Raw genomic sequence first — 22,175 nt, forward strand, 5'->3', positions numbered from 1 at the left:
AGGTGGACTGGAAGGTGTGCTCCAACTGCAGTGGGATCACACTTAGCCTACTTGGTAAGGTTTATTCAGGGGTGCTGCAGAGGAGGCTCCATCGGAATGAGGATGAGCAGTGTGGTTTTTGTCCCAGTTGTGGAACAGTGGACCAGCTCTACACCCTCTTCAGGGTCTTGGAGGGGGAATGGGAGTTTCCGCGACCAGTCTACATTTTTGTTTTTGGACTTGGAGAAGGTGTTTGATCATGTCCCCCGGGGAGTCTTGTTGGGGGTCCTCCGGGAATATGGAGTGCCAGACCCCCTTGTATGTGCTGTCTGGTCCCTGTATGACCGGTGCCAGAGCTTGGACTGCACAGCCGGCCGTAAATTAGATTAGTTTCCAGTGAGGGTTGGACTCCGCAGAGGCTGCCCTTAGTCTCCAGTTCTGTTCATAAAAGTTATGAACAGAATTTCTTGGCGCAGCCGAGGCGTTGAGGGAGGCTGGAGGTCTAGAAGTGATGCTATGCTAATGAAACACACAAGAGGACGATTTCCTTTTATTTATTTATTCTTACACAATGCTTTTATTGTTGTCCTCATTTCTGTCCATGGTCTTTATTTCCCACAACTCCTTGTCCACCTGGTTAATAGTGGTGATGGTGTCCCTCTGCACCGCCCAGCCAGCTGGAGCCCCGCCCACCCAGCAACTAGAAAGAAATATTATTTAACACTAAATAAACTGCTACCAGTCTCAGATGTATCTACATATTTATTTTATAAATTAAAACAAATGACTATATATCGGCGTCATTACTGTCATTTAGAAGATGATTTTCTCCAAAGCGATTCACCCCTGTGGGATTCGAACTTCGATCTCCTGCATGGCAGACGGATGCTCTACTAACTCAGATATCCAGCCGTACGTTCCGATGTCTCTGGCGTGTCTTCCCTTCTGACACTGTGATGACAGCATCCCCACCTGCTGCCACTATTCTGTAATGAATGGGGGAGGAGGTGAGGACCCAAATGCAGACAGTAAAGGCAGGAGGCAGAACAATGCTGTTGACCAAGGTGTATTCTGGCATTCAAAACAGGAACCAAGAAATGACATGGGTAAACACAAGGACCTAACAAAGACAACTGAAAACCAAGGGGCATATATACACAGAGTGAATGAGAAATCAGACCAGGTGATCTTATGAGCCAGGAACAGAAAACACAGAGCACATGAGGGAAAACTACTAACTGAACTAAACATGACAAAACCAAAATCCCAAACCATGATCTAAACAGAAACTAAACATGACAAACACCAGACTACAAACCAATATCATGAAACATGACACTATTCTGTCTTTCTGACACCAGTAACGTCCACGCCGTGTCCACCAATTAAACATTTTTACCATTTCCAACGTGGTCCATCAGGATCTCTGTCTCACACCCTGAAAAATTCCACGTCTTCCCTCTTTTTCCCTCCGTAGCCATCATGGAAATGATGTCATGAATATGTATTACAGGCGTCCATCTGACCATTTATAGCCACCATGTGGGCGGGGCAAGGCGTTCCCTCATGTACACTCGCCTTAGAGTTGATTCTGATTTATGAATGGAAACAGGTGTGGGACGTGTGCACGCTTTGATAAATCTAGAAGTTGAAGTGCACAGCATTTCCTTTTTGCTCTGCAGATGCTGCCTGTAGTTTGCTTGGCTATGCTCAGTTTTATAAAGGCCCCAGGTCTGTATCTGCTTCTGTTAAGCTGGAATCATGTTTTAATACTGTCTTTCCCCACACTGGAACTTTATTTCTTGCATTTCATCCATTTTTTTTTAGCTTTTTCTTTCTGTTTTTATTTAATTAATTTTTTTAATGCACTTGTATTGCTTTGTGCACTCTGCTGTAATTTTTTTATGTAAAGCACTTTGAATTGTTGTATTGATCTGTTTGATCAATTCTTTCTTAAGGTACGTCACTGAGTCACACCTTCTGACCTTCCTGTCTCCAGGTGTTGCAGCTCAACTCTGACATCCTCCCCCAGTACAAACAGGAAGCCCCGAAGACGCCTCCTCACATCATCCTTCACTACTGCACCTTCAAGACCACCTGGGACTGGGTCATCCTCATCCTCACTTTTTACACAGCCATCATGGTTCCCTACAACGTCTCCTTCAAGACCAAGTACAACAACATTGTCTGGCTGGTACTGGACAGTGTGGTGGACGTCATCTTCCTGGTGGACATTGTCCTCAACTTCCACACCACCTTTGTGGGTCCAGGTGGGGAGGTGATCTCTGACCCCAAACTCATCCGCATGAACTACCTGAAAACCTGGTTCGTCATTGACCTGCTGTCCTGCCTGCCTTATGACATCATCAATGCTTTTGAGAATGTGGATGAGGTAAGGTTGGGCTTTGGGATGGCCATGTGGATTTTAGTCCCTAAACTCTGAACATAGAAATGAGATTAGAAGCACATAAGAGATATTGACATATATATGAGATGACTTTCAGCTCATAACGGGACACAAAAAGAGAATCTGGAACTAGATTTGGGAATCCTGATATTGTTAATGATGCCTGGTCTAAGAGAAAAAACTAATCCTCTTCCCTCCCCATGTGATCTTTAAGATTTTGAGCCATGTCTGATGAGAAGATGAGGCTTAATATTGGTCTTTTTCATCCCCACTTACACCCATCAAGTTATATCAATATGGCCTCCAGACCATTAAAGCCGATTTTCTACTTGATTTCTCATAGATTTAATTTAAACTCAGCCTGAGTGGAAGGAGTCTATTTGAAGTTAAAATGAGGGAGAACAAAACCATATCCACAAATGTATTCATGTATTACCCTTTTATTGTTGAATGAGTGGGAGTGAGCCGTGAATGTCTTTGCACATGCTTATAAACACATTAGTCTGCAGCCGGTTATCACTTATATCGATTATATAAGTGATTTGATGACCAGTCACAAAGATCCACACCTGACTCATTAAGAAGACACCCAAATCAATAAATGTCCAATTCATCATTTTATGTATATAATTACACTATATAAAAAAAGACTAAGGAAGCCATCAGACTGCAGCGACCCTGGGCATGCACAGATTATCATGGTTAAAACCAGTTCACCAGCCAGTTGAACCATTCGGTAGTTTCTCATGTGAGTTTTCATCATTATTTCCTCAGCGGCCTGCAGTTTAGTAGATCTTCAGCAGGGATGAACAGTAATTGAAATGTTTAATAAATCCAGCAGAAGTAATTGTTGTCGTTTTTAAATTTCCACTACTTGCTATTGTTCCTGTTATGTATGTTTTAAAACTAAGTCTTGGAAGAAAATCTTTGGCCCTGGAAGGCCTTGAGGCATAATGGGCCCACAGGGATGTATTCATTCTTTCTACATTGTCTTGAACTCTGAGTATAATTTGATTTATTTAAAACTTTATGTGATGCTCACTTTCTACTAGGCCAGTGCTGAAGCCATGAACTCCCCTCCCTGCAGTTTAGTGTTTGCTTTCCAGCTGCTGCTATCCTCCGTCTGGCTAAACAGTGTATTGTGTTCGTCACTCAGCAGGCATCACAACCAGCACACTGTGTTTTTCAGGTGTCTCTCATTGGCATGTCATAACGGAGGTGATGAGATGCTGCCGGGTGGAGTTGTTGCTGCTGTCTTCTGAACAGCGATGAGGGGAGAGAGGGGGGATCACTTGAATTTACAGCCATGATGGAGGACAGTCTGTTTCCTCCACTTTGCTGAGTTAGCATTTCTGTCGCTGCTCTCTGGGATGAATGGAGGAAAAGAATGAATAAAGAGGAGTGAGGGTGGAGGGGGGCTTCTCCCGTTCATACTTCTGATGTCCGAACAGACTGGTGGTATCCTGCCAAACAAGTCTAAGTAACGCCACACATATGTCGTCTGCCTCTTTACCAGGTCCATCTTGCTAGTACTGGGTTGGCACAGATTTCCAACATGGAGGATCAAGTCATTCTAGCTGTCTGACTTTCCCAGACTTTACCAGACTTCACGCAGATACTAAAGAGATGGAAATAAAAGGCAGCTGTTTGGCGCCAGGGAGAGTTTGTCTGAACGTTGGTCCTGGATTTGTCTGGATCAGCCTTGAGGTCCGCCATAAGACGACGATCTTCACCATGCTGTTTCCTAGTTTGTAACATAGGATGAAACCAGACCATGATTCAAAGGAGGAGTTTACAATAACCAGACCAGTTTAGGATAAATATGAAATATTTATTACTAGTCTAATTAGGCATTAATGTCAAAGGAAAATATTTACAGAGGTTCAAAGGGGAAAATGAATCAAACATTGTGAAATGCAAAAAATGATGTTCAAACCAGAGTCTTATTTCATTATGTGTCAGAATGGATAAAATGTGTGCGCAAGAAATGGGAACAAATTTAATTAACCTGTGGTGTTAATTAAACTAAAGTTTAAAAAAAAACTGGAATGGATTCCTGAATCCTAAAGTAAGAAAAAATAGTCTTATCTGTTTAAAGCTGGAAGTTTAACTAAGAAACAAAATTACTTCACTAAGAACCAATCTGGAAGACACACCAACCATTCCTTGACAGACAAGGAGAGGAGGACCCGGTCAGGACTCGTCCAGTCCAGTCCCGTCCAGTTTTGGTGACACTCAGCTCACCATGGGAGGCCTAAGTGGGTGGTAGCTCCGACCTGCAGCTTCCAAGGACAAAGGAGGTTTGTAGGAATGCCTTGGGATCCCCCCGGATGAGCTGGTGAATGTAGCCGGGGAGAGGGCAGTCTGGGTTTTCCTGCTTCGGCAGCTGCCCCTGCGACCCGACTCCGGATAAGCGGCACATAATGGATGGATATATATATATATATATATATATATATATATATATATATATATATGTATGAAAATTACTTTAAAATGATAAAGACAGAATCCTTTACTCTTCGAACAAAGAGAGTCTTTTTCTGTGGGGCACAGAAAAACCTTCAATTGTTTTATTCCCTTCTGGAATGTTAAGAGTAAACAATTCTGGTGGATTTCCAGATGTCCTGGTCTCTTTTAAGATTACTGTAGGAGTTAGACTTATCAGTTTGAAGAAAAACAGTTTCAAAGTAGACAAAGTTCACCTGTCGCTGTTGTTGGTTGCCCCCGGTGTGTCGAGCCCGTTAATCTGTTTAAATAAAATGTTTTTCTGACTCGTGGAACCAACAGTAAAAAGCATCTTTTCTTCAACATAAAGAACATTTTCTATATTTTTGTTGACATTTTGTAAAAAGAAAGCAGCTCGATTCTGAGTATTTCAGGGAACAGCAACACCTACAGTACATGCAGACACGTGCAGGTCAGAAGCAGCATCGAGTCAAGTCATTCAGCTGTGTCTGCTGAAAACAGCAGCAGGAAAATAATGTCACTTTCTCATGAGGAGCTGCTCCCTTAGGCTTCAGAGTTGGTGTTGAAAAAGTGTGTGTGATGGGGGGTGGAGGGGAAGGACCCTTCGGGTCTGAAGCCGTGTGCTGTCGCTGAACAGCCCAGCAGGCTGATGGGAGCTCACAGTGTGCATCTGCAGGCGTTCCGGACGCTCTGAAAGGTCACATCTAACCTGACCTTTAAGTGGAAGTGGGAGATTAACACTGCATGCTGACAGAGATGCGGAGAAGTGGAAGGAATTAAGGGAAGTTGGATATGAATATGTCAGACTGTTAAGGGTCAAACAATATGAATATAAGAGGATAGAAGATGGGAGCTAATGTGCAAATCCAAAACATATCCTGTGTTAACCCCTTAAAATCATTCAGTTTTAAGCTAAAATGTGTTTCTATGAATAATATATTTGTTGTGGAGAAACTATTATACTGGACTACTTTTACTAAGCTACTTTACTGGACTACTTTTAGTGGACTACCTTCAATGGACTACTTTCACTGGACTACGTTTACTGAACTACCTTCCCTGGATTACTTTCACTTTTACTGAACTACCTTGAAAGGACTACTTTTACTGGACTACCTTTACTGGACAACTTCTACTGGACTACTTGTATTGGAAAAATTTTATTGGACTACTTTTACTGGAATAACTTCACTGGACTATTTATACTGGGCTACCATCACTGGACTACTTTAACTGGACTAATTTTACTGGATTACTTTATTGGACTAGCTTCATTGGACTACTTTCATCGGACCACGTTCACTGGACTACTTTTACTGAAATAATTTCGCTGGACTAATTTTATTGGACTACCATGACTTGTTTACTTTTACTGGACTGCTTTTATCGGAATACCTTTACCTGACTATCTTCAGTGGACTACTTATACTGATCTGCCTTTACTGGAATACATTCACTGGACTACTTCTACTGGACCACGTTCACTGGACTACTTTTACTGAAATAATTTCGCTGGACTAATTTTATTGGACTACCTTGACTGGTTCACTTTTACTGGACTGCTTCTACTGGACTACCTTCACTGGACTATTTATACTGGGCTACCTTCACTGGACTACATTAGCTAGACTACCTTTACTGGACTACTTTCACTGGACTAATTTTACTGGATTACTTTATTGGACTAGCTTCATTGGACTACTTTTACTGGACTACCATCACTGAACTACTTTCACTGGACTATTACGCGATTATTTCTCTGGACTACTTTTACTGGACTGATTTTAAGGGACTCCTTTTACTGGACTACTTTTATCGGACTACCTTTACCTGTCTATCTTCAATGGACTACCTATACTGGTCTGCCTTTACTGGAATATATTCACTGGACTACTTCTACTGGACCACCTTCACTGGACTAATTTTACTGAAATAATTTCGCTGGACTAATTTTATTGGACTGCCTTGGCTGGTTCACTATTACTGGACTTCTTCTACTGGACTACCTTCACTGGACTACTTTTACTGGACTATCTTCACTGGACTCCCCTCACTGGACTATTTTCACTTGACTATTTCTACTGGCCTCTTTTTACTGGACTACTTTTTTTGGACTACCTTCATTGGACTACTTTCACTGGACTATGTTCACTGGACTACCTTCACTGGATTACTTTCACTGGACTACTTTTACTGTACTATCTTGACTGGACTACATTTACTGGACTACTTCAACTGGAACTACCTTTACTGGATTACTTCTACTGGACTATGTTTACTGGACTACTTTTACTGGATTAGTTTATTGGACTAGCTTCATTGGACTAAATTTACTGGACTACCCTCACTGAACTATGTTTACTGGACTGCTTTTACTTGAATACCTTCACTGGACTATGTATACTGGGCTACCTTCACTGGACTAATTTCGCTAGACTACCTTTACTGGACTACTTTCACTGGACTAATTCACTGGACTCTCCTCACTAGACTATTTTCACTTGACTATTTCTACTGGCCTCTTTTTACTGGACTACTTTTATTGTACTACCTACATTGGATTACTTTCACTGGACTACTTTTAGTGGACTACCTTCATTGGACTACTTTAACTGGACTATGTTCACTGGACTATCTTCACTGGATTACCATCACTGAACTACTTTTACTGGACTACTTTTACTCGATTATTTCACTGGACTACTTTCACTGGACTGATTTTAAGGGACTCCTTTTACTGGGCTACTTTTATCGGACTACCTTTACCTGACAATCTTCAATGGACTACTTATAGATGCATTTCAGGTGCATGACGTCATTGAGCATTCCACTTTACTTCTGCCATTTTGAGTACCAAACACCGGAAGGCAGAGATGGATATTTCTCATTTTAATCCCAGAGATTTAAAAAGATACAACGAAAAAATAGCTGTTATTGGATGCGATCCTTACGGAGTCCCTTCAGAAATATTCCAACTGCTAACATCGACTGACAAGCTTCTGGAATTTTCTTTTCACAACATTTACATCTACCTCATACATAACCATCCTCGTACACAGGAGAAAGTCTGAAAGCTTTTAAAAGAACGGATGCTTATCGATATTTCACGGCAGGCTGAGTCATTGACCTGAAAATATGGCATCTCAAAGACAAGAAGATCTTTTTGCTGAAAGGAAAGGTAAGTTGTGTTCTGGTGATCGACTTTATATAAACAATGGCTAATGCTATGTAGCTGTTAGCTCTGCACAGAAGGAGGCTACGACGATATAAATATTCTACCGAATGATAGATGACTGATGAGCAGTGTAAGAGTGATGTTAAGGTCCTAAATAAATTATTTTTGAATTACAAGCAGTGGGTGAACGAGCATCTAACTCCTTACTGTTGTAACAAGTGAATGTGTACTGAAGTAGCCTAGTACCTTAAGTTACTTCATGTAATGTTGTACTTGCCACTAGGTAGTTAAAATAATACACTCATCCTTAATAAGTATTTTTTCATTTCTTTTTTTTTTTTTTTATTTTTTTTTATGTCCTGTCCTGCATCATAGCAGCAAAATGATAATCTGGTTGCTGTATCGTGCTGAACAAATTTGCTCTGCCAAGGGGAGGCCTATGGGTAAGGCTCCTCTTGATAATGTGATTAATTTATTTTTTTATTTATTTTGAATCACGGAATCTATGTAATCTTGCTGGACCTGACCGGAGGGGACAGAAAAAGATGGAAAATAGCAAAAAGAGCAAAAGGGCGGCAGAGGAGAGCCCCAGCAAGAGCCCCCCACGGTCCCGGGGCACAGGTCCCAGTGGGCCAAGATCAGCAGCCGCCACCCAGGGTAAACCAAACGAAGGGCCCAGGGCCCCAGGAGCCCAGAGGCGGCCGCCCCACCCCCCAAAGGCAGAGGGCCCGCAACATGCCTAGGAGGACCAGGCCCCCCCAGACAGCCACCCGGCGTAGGCCAGCACACACTCCAATGTTCCAGCCGCACACCCCGGGAACCAGGGTGCTATCGGCCCCCTCCCCCCAGTCCCCACCTACTCCAATCTGCACCCTATCTAACCCCACACTCACACCCTCCCCCGCGCCCCACCCACAATCACTCACCACCACACAGTCATGCCACACCCAACCCACCCACCATGCCCCGTGGGGAACACCCCAGGCGGACCAGAGGACAGCGAGCCCCAAACACCCCTCCTTGACCCAACACCCACAGAGCCAGCAGCCCACCAGCGCAGCCACCCTGGGACCCGGTTGTATTCACCCCCAGACCGCCCCCCCACAAGTGCACTTAACCCCGCCCCAACCACACACAGAAACACATGCACACACCTATTTCCTTGCACACTCCCGCTCATCCTAACACATATATGCCCTCTCAGCCCCACCCACACAACATAAACACTCACACAGCATCCAACCCTCCCACTCTCACTCCCCAGTTTTCTTTGCAATGCATAATGCTGTGCGAATCATGTGTGCAGAGTTAATTGCCATATTAATGTCACCCAAGTCACCTAGTAGACATAGTGCGGGGATTGTAGGAATATTACATTTAAACCATGTTGACATGTCCACACATACCTGAAGCCAGAACCTGCGGACAGGTGTGCAGGACCACAAGGCATGGAGATAGTTGTCAGGTGTGTTTTCATTGCAGTGTGTGCAGATGTTTAATTGTGACAGACCCATCCTGAACATCCTTTGTCCTGTATAATGAGTTCGATGCAGAATTTTGAATTGTATTAGTTGCATATTTGAATTCTTAGTCATTTTAGAGATGTTTAAACATATTTGTGACCATTTATCTTTATTAAAGTTACTGGATAAGTCACCCTCCCATTTTGAAGTTGGAAGACAGATTGAGTCTTCTAGTTTGGATAATAGTCTATATGTTTTTGATAATAGCTTTGGGGCATTGAGATTCATGAATTCTGCCACCCTAATAGGTAGCTGTAAGTTTAATTGATTAATGGTATATTTTTTTACATATAATAGATTTAAGCTGGTGATATTCTAAAAATGTTTTGCTACTGATTCCATATTGTGAAGTGAGAATATTAAATGACAAGAAGTTTCCATTTTTCATTATATGTTCTAACTGTTTTATTCCTTTATTTTTCCATTGAGTGAAATTAATCAGCTTTTTATTTTGCAGGACGCCAGGGTTGTTCCAGAGGGGTGTAAACTTACATGGAAAAAGTGAGGATTTGGTTATTTTTAGAAAATCCCACCAAGCCACTAAAGAGGAACTGATATTGATGCTTTTAAAACACTTACGTGTTTTGATGGTTGAGCTGATGAATGGCAGGTCAGAGATAAACACATCCTCACACAATGCTTGCTCTACATCTAACCATGATTCATCCAGACTGCTAGGTTTAAGCCATTTGGAGATATACTGCAGCTTGTTAGCTAAGACAACATGATTAAAGTCGGGTAGCTCCAATCCGCCTCTATCTTTAGTCTGTTGTAAAGTTTTTAGACTGATACGTGATGGCTTATTTTTCCATAAAAATTTAGATATATGTGAATCCAGTGACTTAAACCAGCTGGAGGATGGTTTAGTGGGTATCATTGAAAACAGGTAGTTTACTTTAGATAGAACCATCATTTTAACTGTGGCAACCCTCCCCATGAGTGATATGGGTAAGCGCCTCCACCGTGAGAGATCATCCTCTATTGCTTTAAGTAGCTGGACATAATTTAGCTTTGTTAGTTCTGATAACCTGGGGGAAATGTTTATGCCTAGATATCTAATGTTTCCAGACTGTATTGTAGTATTGGGTGTGTTTTGTAGGTCACAGTTGATGGGCATAATAATAGTCTTAGACCAGTTAATAGAGTATTCAGATATTGATGAGAATGTGTTAATAAGTGTGATTGTCTGGGGGAGAGATGTCGGTGAGTTCTGGAGGAAAAGTAATACATCATCAGCATAAAGACTTATCTTGTGTTCTATATTTTTGGCATGGATTCCTTTAATCTCTTTATTTTGTCTTATGGCAGCAGCTAGGGGTTAAAAAAAATAACAAAGAGTGATGGAGAAAGCGGGCAGCCCTGTCTGGTGCCTCTCTGCAAACAGAAGCTTGGAGTGGTTTGATCATTGGTCTTCACACATGCATTTGGGTTGTTATATAATATTTTTATCCAATCTATGAAAGATGACCCAAACCCAAATTTGCTTAACGTTGCAAATAAAAATTTCCAGTGTACTCGGTCAAATGTTTTTTCTGCGTCTAAAGAAATGACTGTGGATTCCATATTATGTAGAGTAGAATAATCTATGATGTTAATTAATCTACGCATGTTAGTAGAGGAATGTCCGCCTTTAATAAAGCCTGTTTGGTCAGGATGTATTATTAGAGGGGTTATTTTTTCTATTCTTCTGGCCAAAGCTTTGCTAATTATTTTGAGATCTACATTTATTAGTTAAATTGGACGGTAACTGGATGGAAGTGTTGGGTCTTTACCTGGTTTTAATAGTAGGGTAATATTGGCTAGGTTCATATCTGAAGGTATTTTTTGTTTTTCCTTTATTTCTAATATCATATTGTAGAAAGTGGGTGCCAGCATTGTCCAGAATTCTTTGTAGAATTCTGCTGGGTAACCATCTGGACCTGGAGCTTTATTGTTGGGCATATGCTGGAGAGCTTCATGGAGTTCGCCGACTGAAAGGGGGGAATCCAAGACCATTTTATTTTCATGTTTTAATTTTGGAAGATTCATGTTACTAAGAAATTTATCAGTATTGTCATCTGTTGTAGTTAGTTGTGATGTATATAATGTTTTATAGAATTCTTTGAAAGTGTTATTTATCTTGTCAGGGTCGTGGCTGATGTTTCCTTCTGGATCTCTGACAGAGGAGATGGTTGTTTTCTCCTGTATGTTTTTAACTGATTAGCCAGGAACCTTCCAGATTTGTTGCCATGCTCAAAGTTCTCCAAGCGAAGTCTTTGCACCAAGAACTGCGTCTTTTTATCTATTATTCCATTAAATTCAAGTTTAGCTTTCCTTATAGCATTTAGTGTGTGTTCTTCTGGGGAGACATGGTAAGCTCCCTCTAAGGATTTAATTCTGAGTTCTAACTCTGAAATTCTCAAAGTTTCCTTCTTTTTCTTATGAGAAGAAAAGGAAATAATTTTCCCTCTAATTACTGCTTTTCCTGCTTCCCAAAGAACACACGCTGAAGTTTCTGGCAAGTCGTTGTTTTCTAGATATAAGGACCATTCTCTTTTAAAGTAGCTGATAAACTCAGGATCTTTAAGTAATGACGTATTAAATCTCCAGTTTCTAGTTGCTGGTTTATTGCTCTTACTTCTCAGAGTGAATGATACTGGTGCGTGATCACTAATGCTAATAGGATGGATTCTGATTTCTGACATGTCATTCATCAGCGAGCTGCTAGTTAAGAAATAATCTAATCTAGAATAGGAATGGTGGACTGAAGAGAAGAAGGTGTATTCTCTTAGTGTGGGATGGTGAGAGCGCCAAGCATCACAGAGACCAAAATCCTTCATGTTTTACAGTGTCTGAGGATTTCCAGACTCGATGAGCTCCTGTGGTACTTTTTTTCTCCAGTATAATGTTAAACTCACCTCCTATAATTAATGTGTTATCTGAGTGACCATAGAGGCGAAGAGGGAGTGAAAGAAGGAGGATCATCTACATTTGGACCAGATATATTTGCGATACATAACTTAACATTTTTAATAGATAATGTAACTATTATAAATCTGCCTTCTGGACCTATGATTGTATTATCTATGTCAAAATTTAACCTTCTATTCATAAGAGTTGCTACTCCTCTCTGCCTAGAATTATAACAAGCTGAATACACGTGTGGAAACTGGGTTGTTGAGAGAAGATCTATTGTTGAGTTTGATAAATGAGTCTCTTGGAGTAATATTATATCTGCTTTCATTTCTTGCAAACGATTAAAAATGTTTAACCTCTTTTCCCCTGTGCCAGCTCCACGCACATTCCAAGTGACAAATGTGAGTTCGTTCATGAACCAACCACAGAAATGAGGCTATATGCATATTACTGAAGCGTGTGTGCGTGCATCCCACTGCTTCTCCGCGTGCATGTGTATCTGCCAGCTGGTTGTGACAGGGATGTATGTGCGCTTGTGCTGTTCTGTGTGTGTTCCTGTGAATCATGAAAAGTGCTGATGTGTATATAATATAATGACAAGTGTTACCGTTAACCGTTAAAGGGTCGGAGAGAAGAAGTGTAAAGAGTGAAAAGAGCGACAGTGCCAAAGAAAAAAGTCATTTAAAAAACGCATCTGTGCTGAGAACAGTGTAGTGGAGACGGGCAGTGGATTTACTGTTAACTAAATTATCTTTTATGGCAGTTTTATGGATATAACATGATCTAGTGAGAAAACAGGAAAATTAAAGCACACACCAAGTCAGTAGAGCCACGGAGTGATGTCCGGGTCGCGGTACAGCTGTCCATTAATAAATAATTTATCCACCGCGATGACAGCGCAAGCACCTTCAGTGATGGATTTCCTCCTGATGGGAAACAGGACTCTCCGTCGGTCCAGAATCTCTCTGGGATATTGGTCGTTTACTCTGAAGTTGGTTCCCTTCAGTTCGTGGCCCTGGTTCTTCACCTGCTCCTTCTGTTTGAAGCTGACGAACTTCGCTACAATAGGTCTTGGTCTGCTGGACCCGGGTTTCCTCCCGCCGAGCCGATGGACTCTGTGAAAGGAGATGTTTTTCACCGTTTCCTCTGGGAGCTTCAGGTGGGTTTTGATGAAGTTTTTCCCCGTGGTCTCGGGGTATTTTTTCATTTCTACTTCACTAATAAATTTTTTTCTTTCACTTTAGGTGAATCACTCTCAGGCCATAAATGTCACACCTGCGCAACCCTGGGTTGTTGTTAAAGAGGATGGGACAGTACTAACGGCTCACTGCACCTGTAAAGCTGGACTAGGAGAAGCATGCTGCCATGCAGCTGCACTGATGTATGCACTATTGGCTGCAGTCAATCTCAAAGTTGGACAGTCCAGCACTCAGATGGCCTGTGCCTGGGTCCTCCCAAGCAAAACATCTAAAATCCAGTATGAAGAATTGAGCAAAATATCAATGACCAAAAAGAACCCTTCAAAATCCAACCGACTACCCAGCATTCCTGTCCCTTCAGAAGATGAGTACATGAAGTTCTTCCAGCAGCTTCATAAGTGTGATGTTCAGGATAGTAATCCCAAACGAACAGCTATTTTGTCTGTGATCGAGGGTCACTCTGACAGATACATACCAAAGACCCTCAAACTGAACTTGCCACAACCTCTAACAAGTCTGTTATCAATGCAAGTTTACAGGCTGATTTATCATCACTACTAGCAGAGTGAAAAGGTCTTTGACAATCTTCAGCTAACAGAGCAAGAGGTATGTACAGACCAACTGGCAGTCTCATTCTTTCCCAATTTTCTAATATTGGTAAACTAACTAAGATTACCTATGTAGCTTGAGTATTGATCTATTTTTTAACACTTTTGGTAAAAGCATCTGATAAATGTTAATTTGGTAAGTACTGGTATGAAGAATACCTTTTGTACTTTGCTTAACGTCAATATCAACATATCATCGTCAATATTAAAAACTGCTTTTTACTGAAATAACCTTCAATGTTTAAAACACTTTGCATTCCTTTCAATAAAAGAGGAAACTAGAGAGCAGTCAGCCAGTAGGGTGTGGTTTGAGCAGAGAGCAGACAGAGTCACAGTATCAGTCTTCATGAGGCAGGACGGACGGGCGGACGGGGCTTTAATCCTTGATTAAAAGGATCTGTTACCCTCGATCCTGTCAGTTTTCTACTGAGGCAGTGAGGTAACGACAGGGGTTCTATGGAAAGACTACGTAACTAAACATGGTCACCCAGGGTTGTTTTTTGTTAGAAGAAAATAAAGTTCAATAAAGTTAATAGTTTCATAGCTATAATTGTTTCAATAAAGATCATAGTTTATAGTTGTGTGAATGCTGTGAAATTGAGCTCAGACCTACGGATTTTGAGCTACGCTGCTCTAAAGACTACCTGCGCCCTCCATTGAACTCCATTCTAAAGGCCGCCTGGACTCTGGGCCCAAAGTGCATTTCTCATGTGTTTTCAACTCGCCACCATTTAAATTCTGTTGACATTACAGTAAAATACCATACATCCCTGCGTTCCCCAGACCCTCCTGGCGCTCACGGTGAAAGAATTATTTGGATAACTCTTATAGTTTTCTTTTAATGAAGAGTTGTTCGGGAGGTGCGCAGAATGATTTTAACAGTGCAGCTCTGGTCTCTGTGCCTGTTAGCTGAGGTGGGGGCCGTCGTCATGACAACTCACTGAATGCTCTCAGCTGTTAGCAGCCAGCTGACCTTTGACCTCATCCATTCAGTCTTAATTAACACAGCTTATGGATTTCTCACCTGGTTTTGTCCTGCTATTGAGTCCACATATGTCTCTGTCCTCTTCTCCTGTCTCCTCCTTGTCCTTCTCATTACAACAGGCCACATGTCCTCCTCTATCCCTCCTCCTCTGTCTGTCCTCTCATCATGTCCTTTGCTCCTCAGTTACATGATGGACAGTGTTTCAGCTGCCAATTCAACTCTGTTTCAGCTCTTTCTGCCTTTTACAATAATTTCTTCTACATTCAACCAGTTTAGCACCTTTAACATTCAGTTTCAGCTATAAATACTTTAACTATTCACTTCAGCTTCATGATTACTTCAGCTGATGCTTCAACAAGCAGACTTCAGCCATTTTCAGCCATATTGAACTATCTTAAGCACATTTCAGTTCAACTTTCCACCTTTTTAACTACATTTAAACACCAGTTGAGCTTTAAATCCTTCCAAATATTGACTTAAGCTTCATATATACGTCTTCAACAACCATATTTCAGCCCTTTTCAGCCATCTTCACCAATCTTCAGCACATTTCACTTCAACCTTTCACCCTTTCAGCACCTTTTCACTCCAGTTTGAGCTTTAAATCCTTCAACTTTTCACTTCAGCTTCATAAATACTTCTTCAAAAAAGACATTTCAGCCTTTTTTAACCATCTTCAGCCATCTTTTCAGCATTTTATTCCAATCATTCAGCATGACAGCATTCACACATGCTGTTATGCTAATAACAGCTTTTTCTAGTTACAACTGTTTTCTTCTTAAGACTATTGCAGCATATTCTGTGAATCTTACACTGTAACTGTGACTGTGCGTATATTGTCAGTGGATACATAACAGATTTTTCTCATTTTCTCATGAACATGACCGTGCTGAGAAGATAAAACAGTTTTAACAAATGGGCTGAACAACTACATCTTTAGTTTCGCTCTCTTTCGGTTCACAGCTGGCTGTACACTGCCCACAGTGTCAGGTTTTGGGCTAAATTGAATTCTTTGCAAGTAAATGTGACTTTACAAAGATTCTGTTGGTCTGTCGTTCCTGATTTAAAGTCTGGGATTATTTTTATCTAACAGTTTTCATTTCATCAATAAGCCAGACTGCAGTGTAAAACAGTTCTTAATATTCCAGTTCAAACACTTATGTATTGCAAGCTCAAAATAAAAAAAATCCTTTATTACATTTCTGCTCTTTCAAGAAGACAGGTAATTCCACGATTAGATAATGTGTACAATTTACAATTAGATAATGTATACATACGTTCTAATGTACAGGTTTTTTATGTGAACTAGTAAACTCTAACTTGCTATTGTTGGAAGTAGTCGGTCTAATTAATGTGCTACTTCATTTTTCTAGATGGGGAAATCAAAATGAGCCAGCAGCATGGAAGCATTACATCACAGCGAGATCATCACACAGATCTTCAGGTGACAACAACAGACCTCATCATCAACCCATCTTTGCCCTGGATTGGTGCTTCACCAGATGGGATTGTTACCTGCGTCTGCCATGGTAGAGGTGTGCTTGAAATAAAATGTCCCTTTGTCCTCAAAGATAGCTCAATTATCAACAGCTGTAAAACCCACACAAATTTCTGTCTGATGGAAAAGAACAGTGTGATTACACTAAAGGCCAAACACAAATACACGTCACGAATACACGTCACAAATACACGTTACAAATACACGTTACAAATATATGTCACAAATACACGTCACAAATACACGTTACAAATATATGTCACAAATACACGTCACAAATACACGTTACAAATACACGTCACAAATACACGTCACAAATACACGTTACAAATACACGTCACAAATACACGTTACAAATACACGTCACAAATACACGTTACAAATACACGTCACAAATACACGTCACAAATACACGTCACAAATACACGTCACAAATACACGTTACAAATATATGTCACAAATACACGTCACAAATACACGTCACAAATACACGTCACAAATACACGTTACAAATATATGTCACAAATACACGTCACAAATACACGTTACAAATATATGTCACAAATACACGTCACAAATACACGTTACAAATACACGTCACAAATACACGTCACAAATACACGTTACAAATACACGTCACAAATACACGTTACAAATACACGTCACAAATACACGTTACAAATACACGTCACAAATACACGTCACAAATACACGTCACAAATACACGTCACAAATACACGTTACAAATACACGTCACAAATACATGTCACAAATACACGTCACAAATACACGTCACAAATACACGTTACACGTCACAAATACACGTTACAAATATATGTCACAAATACACGTCACAAATACACGTCACAAATACACGTCACAAATACACGTTACAAATACACGTCACAAATACACGTCACAAATACACGTTACAAATACACGTCACAAATACACGTCACAAATACACGTCACAAATACACGTCACAAGTTCAAGCACAAATGCGTATTTTGGGTGTGCAGTATTGTGACGTTGTTGTGTTGCGTCCGACTGAAACATTTATTCAGTGCATTCAGTTTGATGAAGTGTTCTATCAGTGAGACATATAACAGAGTAGTGCAATTCATCAAAACTGGACTTCTGCTAGAACTGCTGGGAAAGTACTACACAGTGCCACGCACAGTGGGAAAGTACTACACAGTGCCACGCACAGTGGGAAAGTACTACACAGTACCATGCACAGTGGTCTCCCCAGCCTCAGAGCAACAGCGCTATTCAGGAAGCTACTGTGGTGAACCAGAGGGAGAACCAGAGGATGTCGTTGTCTGCAAATCAAAACGGTGCAAAAGACACTTTCACAGCTCCTGCTTGCATATGACAAAGTGTGGAAATGTTATGAATGCAGGAAGATACAGGACAAATGAGACCTTCTGCTGTTATGCATTAGAAATTGTAAAAAACTAACATTTGAGAATCCTTATTTTTTATTATATTTAGCCCAAGGTTACGTTTCCTAATGTTTTCATTCTAATGATTGTATTCTTACTTACTTTACATGAAATCTAGAATGAGTTGAGGAGAGAAAGAGGAGAGTATAAGTGAGGGGAAGAGGAAAGAAGAGGCGAGATGGAGAGGATGAGATGAAAGGGTGAGGAAGGACGATGAGGAGAGAGGAGGAGATGAAAGGAGAGGGAAGGTGAGAGGAGAGCTAGAAGAAAAGAAATGAAAGGAGGAGGTGGGAAGAGGACAGAATTGATAATGTTCTTGTCTTATTTATCTTGTTTGAAATTTTATATATGTCATGGTATTAAAATCATTATTGACAAATGGCAACATGTTTCTTTTCTGTGGTAAAACGTTAAAAATGTTAAAATATTGTAATAATGAAACAAGCATATTGTTAAACAAAATTCGCAGATTTATTTAAATATGCGTTCTTTGTGGGTTGGGATGATTCATTCTGCATGTCACTCTGGTGGAACAACAGGAGGGCAAAGATTACAGCGGGCACAACACACTTTCACCATTTTGTCTAGTGGAGAGAGTCCATCTGGGGCTGAATAACAAAGTGATGTGGGTATAGTTCCTTGCAAAATAGTGTAGGAAGGTGGCTCCTTCCTGATCCACCACCTTACCGTGATGGAGGAGTTTGTCTGTCCTGATGATCCTAGTGGCTATGTTGTCGGCATTATTCCGCTGGTAAAGTCACCAATGGCAAACAGGAGGGAGGGACCTGACGAAGCACGTCTCAAAATACCCCTATGGTGACAACAAATCATGGACCCAGGTTTCCCTTCCCTGGACGTGGATAACAGGGCCTCTGGAGCCAGGCCTGGGGATGGAGCATGGAGGCGAGCGCTTAGTGGCTGGGCCTTTGCCCATGGGGCTCGATCGGGCTCGATCGGGCTCTGCAGGACAGGTCTGCAGGAAAGTGTGACATGGGCTTCCCCTCCCGTGGGCTCACCACCTGCAGGAGGGGCCATAGGGGTTGGGTGCAGTGTTACCTGGGTGGCTGCCAGAGGCGGGGACCCTGGCGGTCTGATCCTTGGCTGCAGAAGCCAGCTTTAGGGACATGGAGTGTCACCTTGCTGGCGGGGAAGGAGCCTGAGCTGGTGCGCGAGGTTAAGTGGTTCCGGCTAGATATAGTTGGACTCACCTTAACACATGGCTTGGACTCTGAAACCACTGTCCTTAAGAGGGGCTGGACCCTCTTCCATTCTGGAGTTGCCCCCCGACTTGGCACCTGTACATTGGGTGGGTAGCCTCCCTCCTCCTTCAGGTGGGGGGACGGGTCCTGACTGTTGTTTGTGCTTATGCATCAAACAGCAGTTCAGAGTACCCACCCTTTTTGTCCTTGGAGGGAGTGTTGGAGAGCACTCCTTTCAGGAACTCCCTTGTTTTGCTGGGGGACTTCAGTGCCCATGTGGGAAACGACAGTGAGACCTGGAGGGGTGTGAGTGGAAGGAATGCCAAAATGCAAAGCTCTCGATTTACCGGTCGATCTGTGTTCCTACCCTCACCTATGGCCACGAGCTGTGGGTAGTGACCGAAAGAACAAGATCGCGAATACAAGCGGCCGAAATGAGTTTCTCTGTAGGGTGGCCGGGCCCTCCGTTAGTGATAGGGTGAGAAGCTCGGTGATCCGGGAGGGGCTCAGAGTAGAGTCGCTGCTGCTACGTACCAAGAGCAGCCAGATAAGGTGGCTAGGGCATGTGGTCAAGATTCCTCCTGGACGCCTCCCTGGTGAGGTGTTCTGGGCGCGTCCCTCCAGAAAGAGGCCCCGGGGAAGACCCAGCACATGCTGTACGGACTACATCGTTTGGCAGGCCTGGGAACGCCTCAGGATCCCCCCGGAGGGGCTGGTGAATGTGGCTGGGGAGAGGGAAGTCTGGGTTTCCCTGCTTAGGCAGCTGCCCCCACGACCCGACTCCAGATAAGCAGCAGATCATGGAGTGATGGACTTTAACTGGGCTACTTTTACTGGAATACATTCGCTGGACTACTTTTATTGGACTACTTATCCTGGACTACTTTTTACTGTACTACTTTTACTGGTCTAATTTTACTGGACTACTTTTCCTGGATTAACTTCAGTGGACTACTTTAACTGGAATACCTTAACTGGACAACTTTTACCGGACTAACTTTACTAGATTACTTTCCCTAGACGACTTTTACTGGGCTACTTTTATTGGACTACCTTCACTAGACTACTTTTAGTGGAGTAAATCACTGGACCAGCTATACTGCACTACTTTCACTGGACTAATTTTAGTTGTCAACATTCTACTTTTATTTGACTTCTTTTACTGGACTACTTTTCCTGGACTAATTTTACTGGATTACTTCACTGGTCAACTTCACTGGGCTACTTTCACCAGACTAACTTCAGTGGACTACTTTTACTGGACTACCTTCACTAGAATACTTTTACTGGACTACTTTTACTGGACTACCTTTACTGGACTATTTTTATTAGAAAACTTTCACTGGACTGCTTTTATTGGACTACTTTCACTGGAATACTTTTACTGGACTAATTTTACTGGACTACATTCACTGGACTACTTTTACTGGATTATTCCACTGGACTAGATTCACGAGACTACTTTTACTCGACCACTTTCATTTTACTGGACTACTTTCATTGGACTGCTTTTACTGGACTCTTTCCACTGGAATACTTCTACTGGACTACTTTCACTGGACTACATTTACAGGAATATTTTCACTGGACTAATTTCACTGGACTAATTTTACTGGACTACCTTCACTGGACTACCTTCTCTGGACTACTTTTACTGGACTACTTTTACCGTATTACCGTCACTGGTCTACCTTTACTGAAATACTTTTACTGGACTACCTTTACTGGACTACCTTCACTAGACTACTTTTACTGGACTACCTTCACTGGACTACCTTCTCTGGACTACTTTTACTGGACTACCTTTACCGTATTACCGTCACTGGTCTACCTTTACTGAAATACTTTTACTGGACTACCTTTACTGGACTACCTTCTCTGGACTACTTTCACTGGGCTACCTTCACTAGACTACTTTTACTGGACTACCTTTACCGTATCACCGTCACTGGTCTACCTTTACTGAAATACTTTTACTGGACTACCTTTACTGGACTACCTTCTCTGGACTACTTTCACTGGGCTACCTTCACTAGACTACTTTTACTGGACTATTTTTACTGGACTACCATCACAAATCTACCTTTTCTGGACAACTTTTACTGGGCTACTTTTCCTGGACTACTTTTACTGGACTACATTCACTGGAATACTTTTACTGGATTACTCCACTGGACTAGATTCACAAGACTACTTTTAATGGGCTACTTTTACTGGACTAATTTCACTGGACTACTTTAATTGGACTACCTTTACTGGACTCTCTCCACTGGAATCCTTCTACTGGACTAATTTTTACTGGACTACTTTTACTGGATTACTTCACTGGTCAACCTTACTGGACTACTTTTACTTAACTACTGTCACTGAACTACTTTCACTGGACTAACTTCAGTGGACTACTTTTACTGGACTACCTTCTCTGGACTACTTTTACTGGACTACCTTTACCGTATTACTGTCACTGGTCTACCTTCACTGGACTACTTTTACTGGACTATCTTTACCGGACTACCTTCTCGGGACTACTTTCACTGGACTACCTTTACTGGAGTAACTTCTCTGGACTACTTTTACTCGACTACCTTTATCGTATTACCGTCACTGGTCTACCCTTACTGGACTACTTTTACTGGACTACTTTTATTGGACTACCTTCACTGGAGTACCTTTACTGGACCAAGTTCACTGGACTACCTTTGCTGGACTAAATTCACTCATTACTTTTACTAGACCACCTTTACTGGATTACTGTCATTGGACTACCTTTACTGGACTACTTTTACTAAACT

At 41.7% G+C, this 22,175-nt stretch overlaps 1 protein-coding gene across 1 annotated transcript in view; it reads left to right on the forward strand.

Annotated features, from left to right (window-relative positions):
* kcnh5b (potassium voltage-gated channel, subfamily H (eag-related), member 5b) overlaps nt 1-22,175 on the forward strand; it is a 319,850-nt gene that overhangs the window by 101,791 nt on the left and 195,884 nt on the right. The window contains exon 6 of the mRNA XM_041971541.1: nt 1,979-2,371. Within this exon, the coding sequence (XP_041827475.1) occupies nt 1,979-2,371 (393 nt within the window). The remainder of the gene's footprint in view (nt 1-1,978; nt 2,372-22,175) is intronic.

This window comes from Melanotaenia boesemani, chromosome 20, assembly GCF_017639745.1.
Source record: "Melanotaenia boesemani isolate fMelBoe1 chromosome 20, fMelBoe1.pri, whole genome shotgun sequence".
Classification (NCBI taxonomy): Eukaryota; Metazoa; Chordata; class Actinopteri; order Atheriniformes; family Melanotaeniidae; genus Melanotaenia; species Melanotaenia boesemani.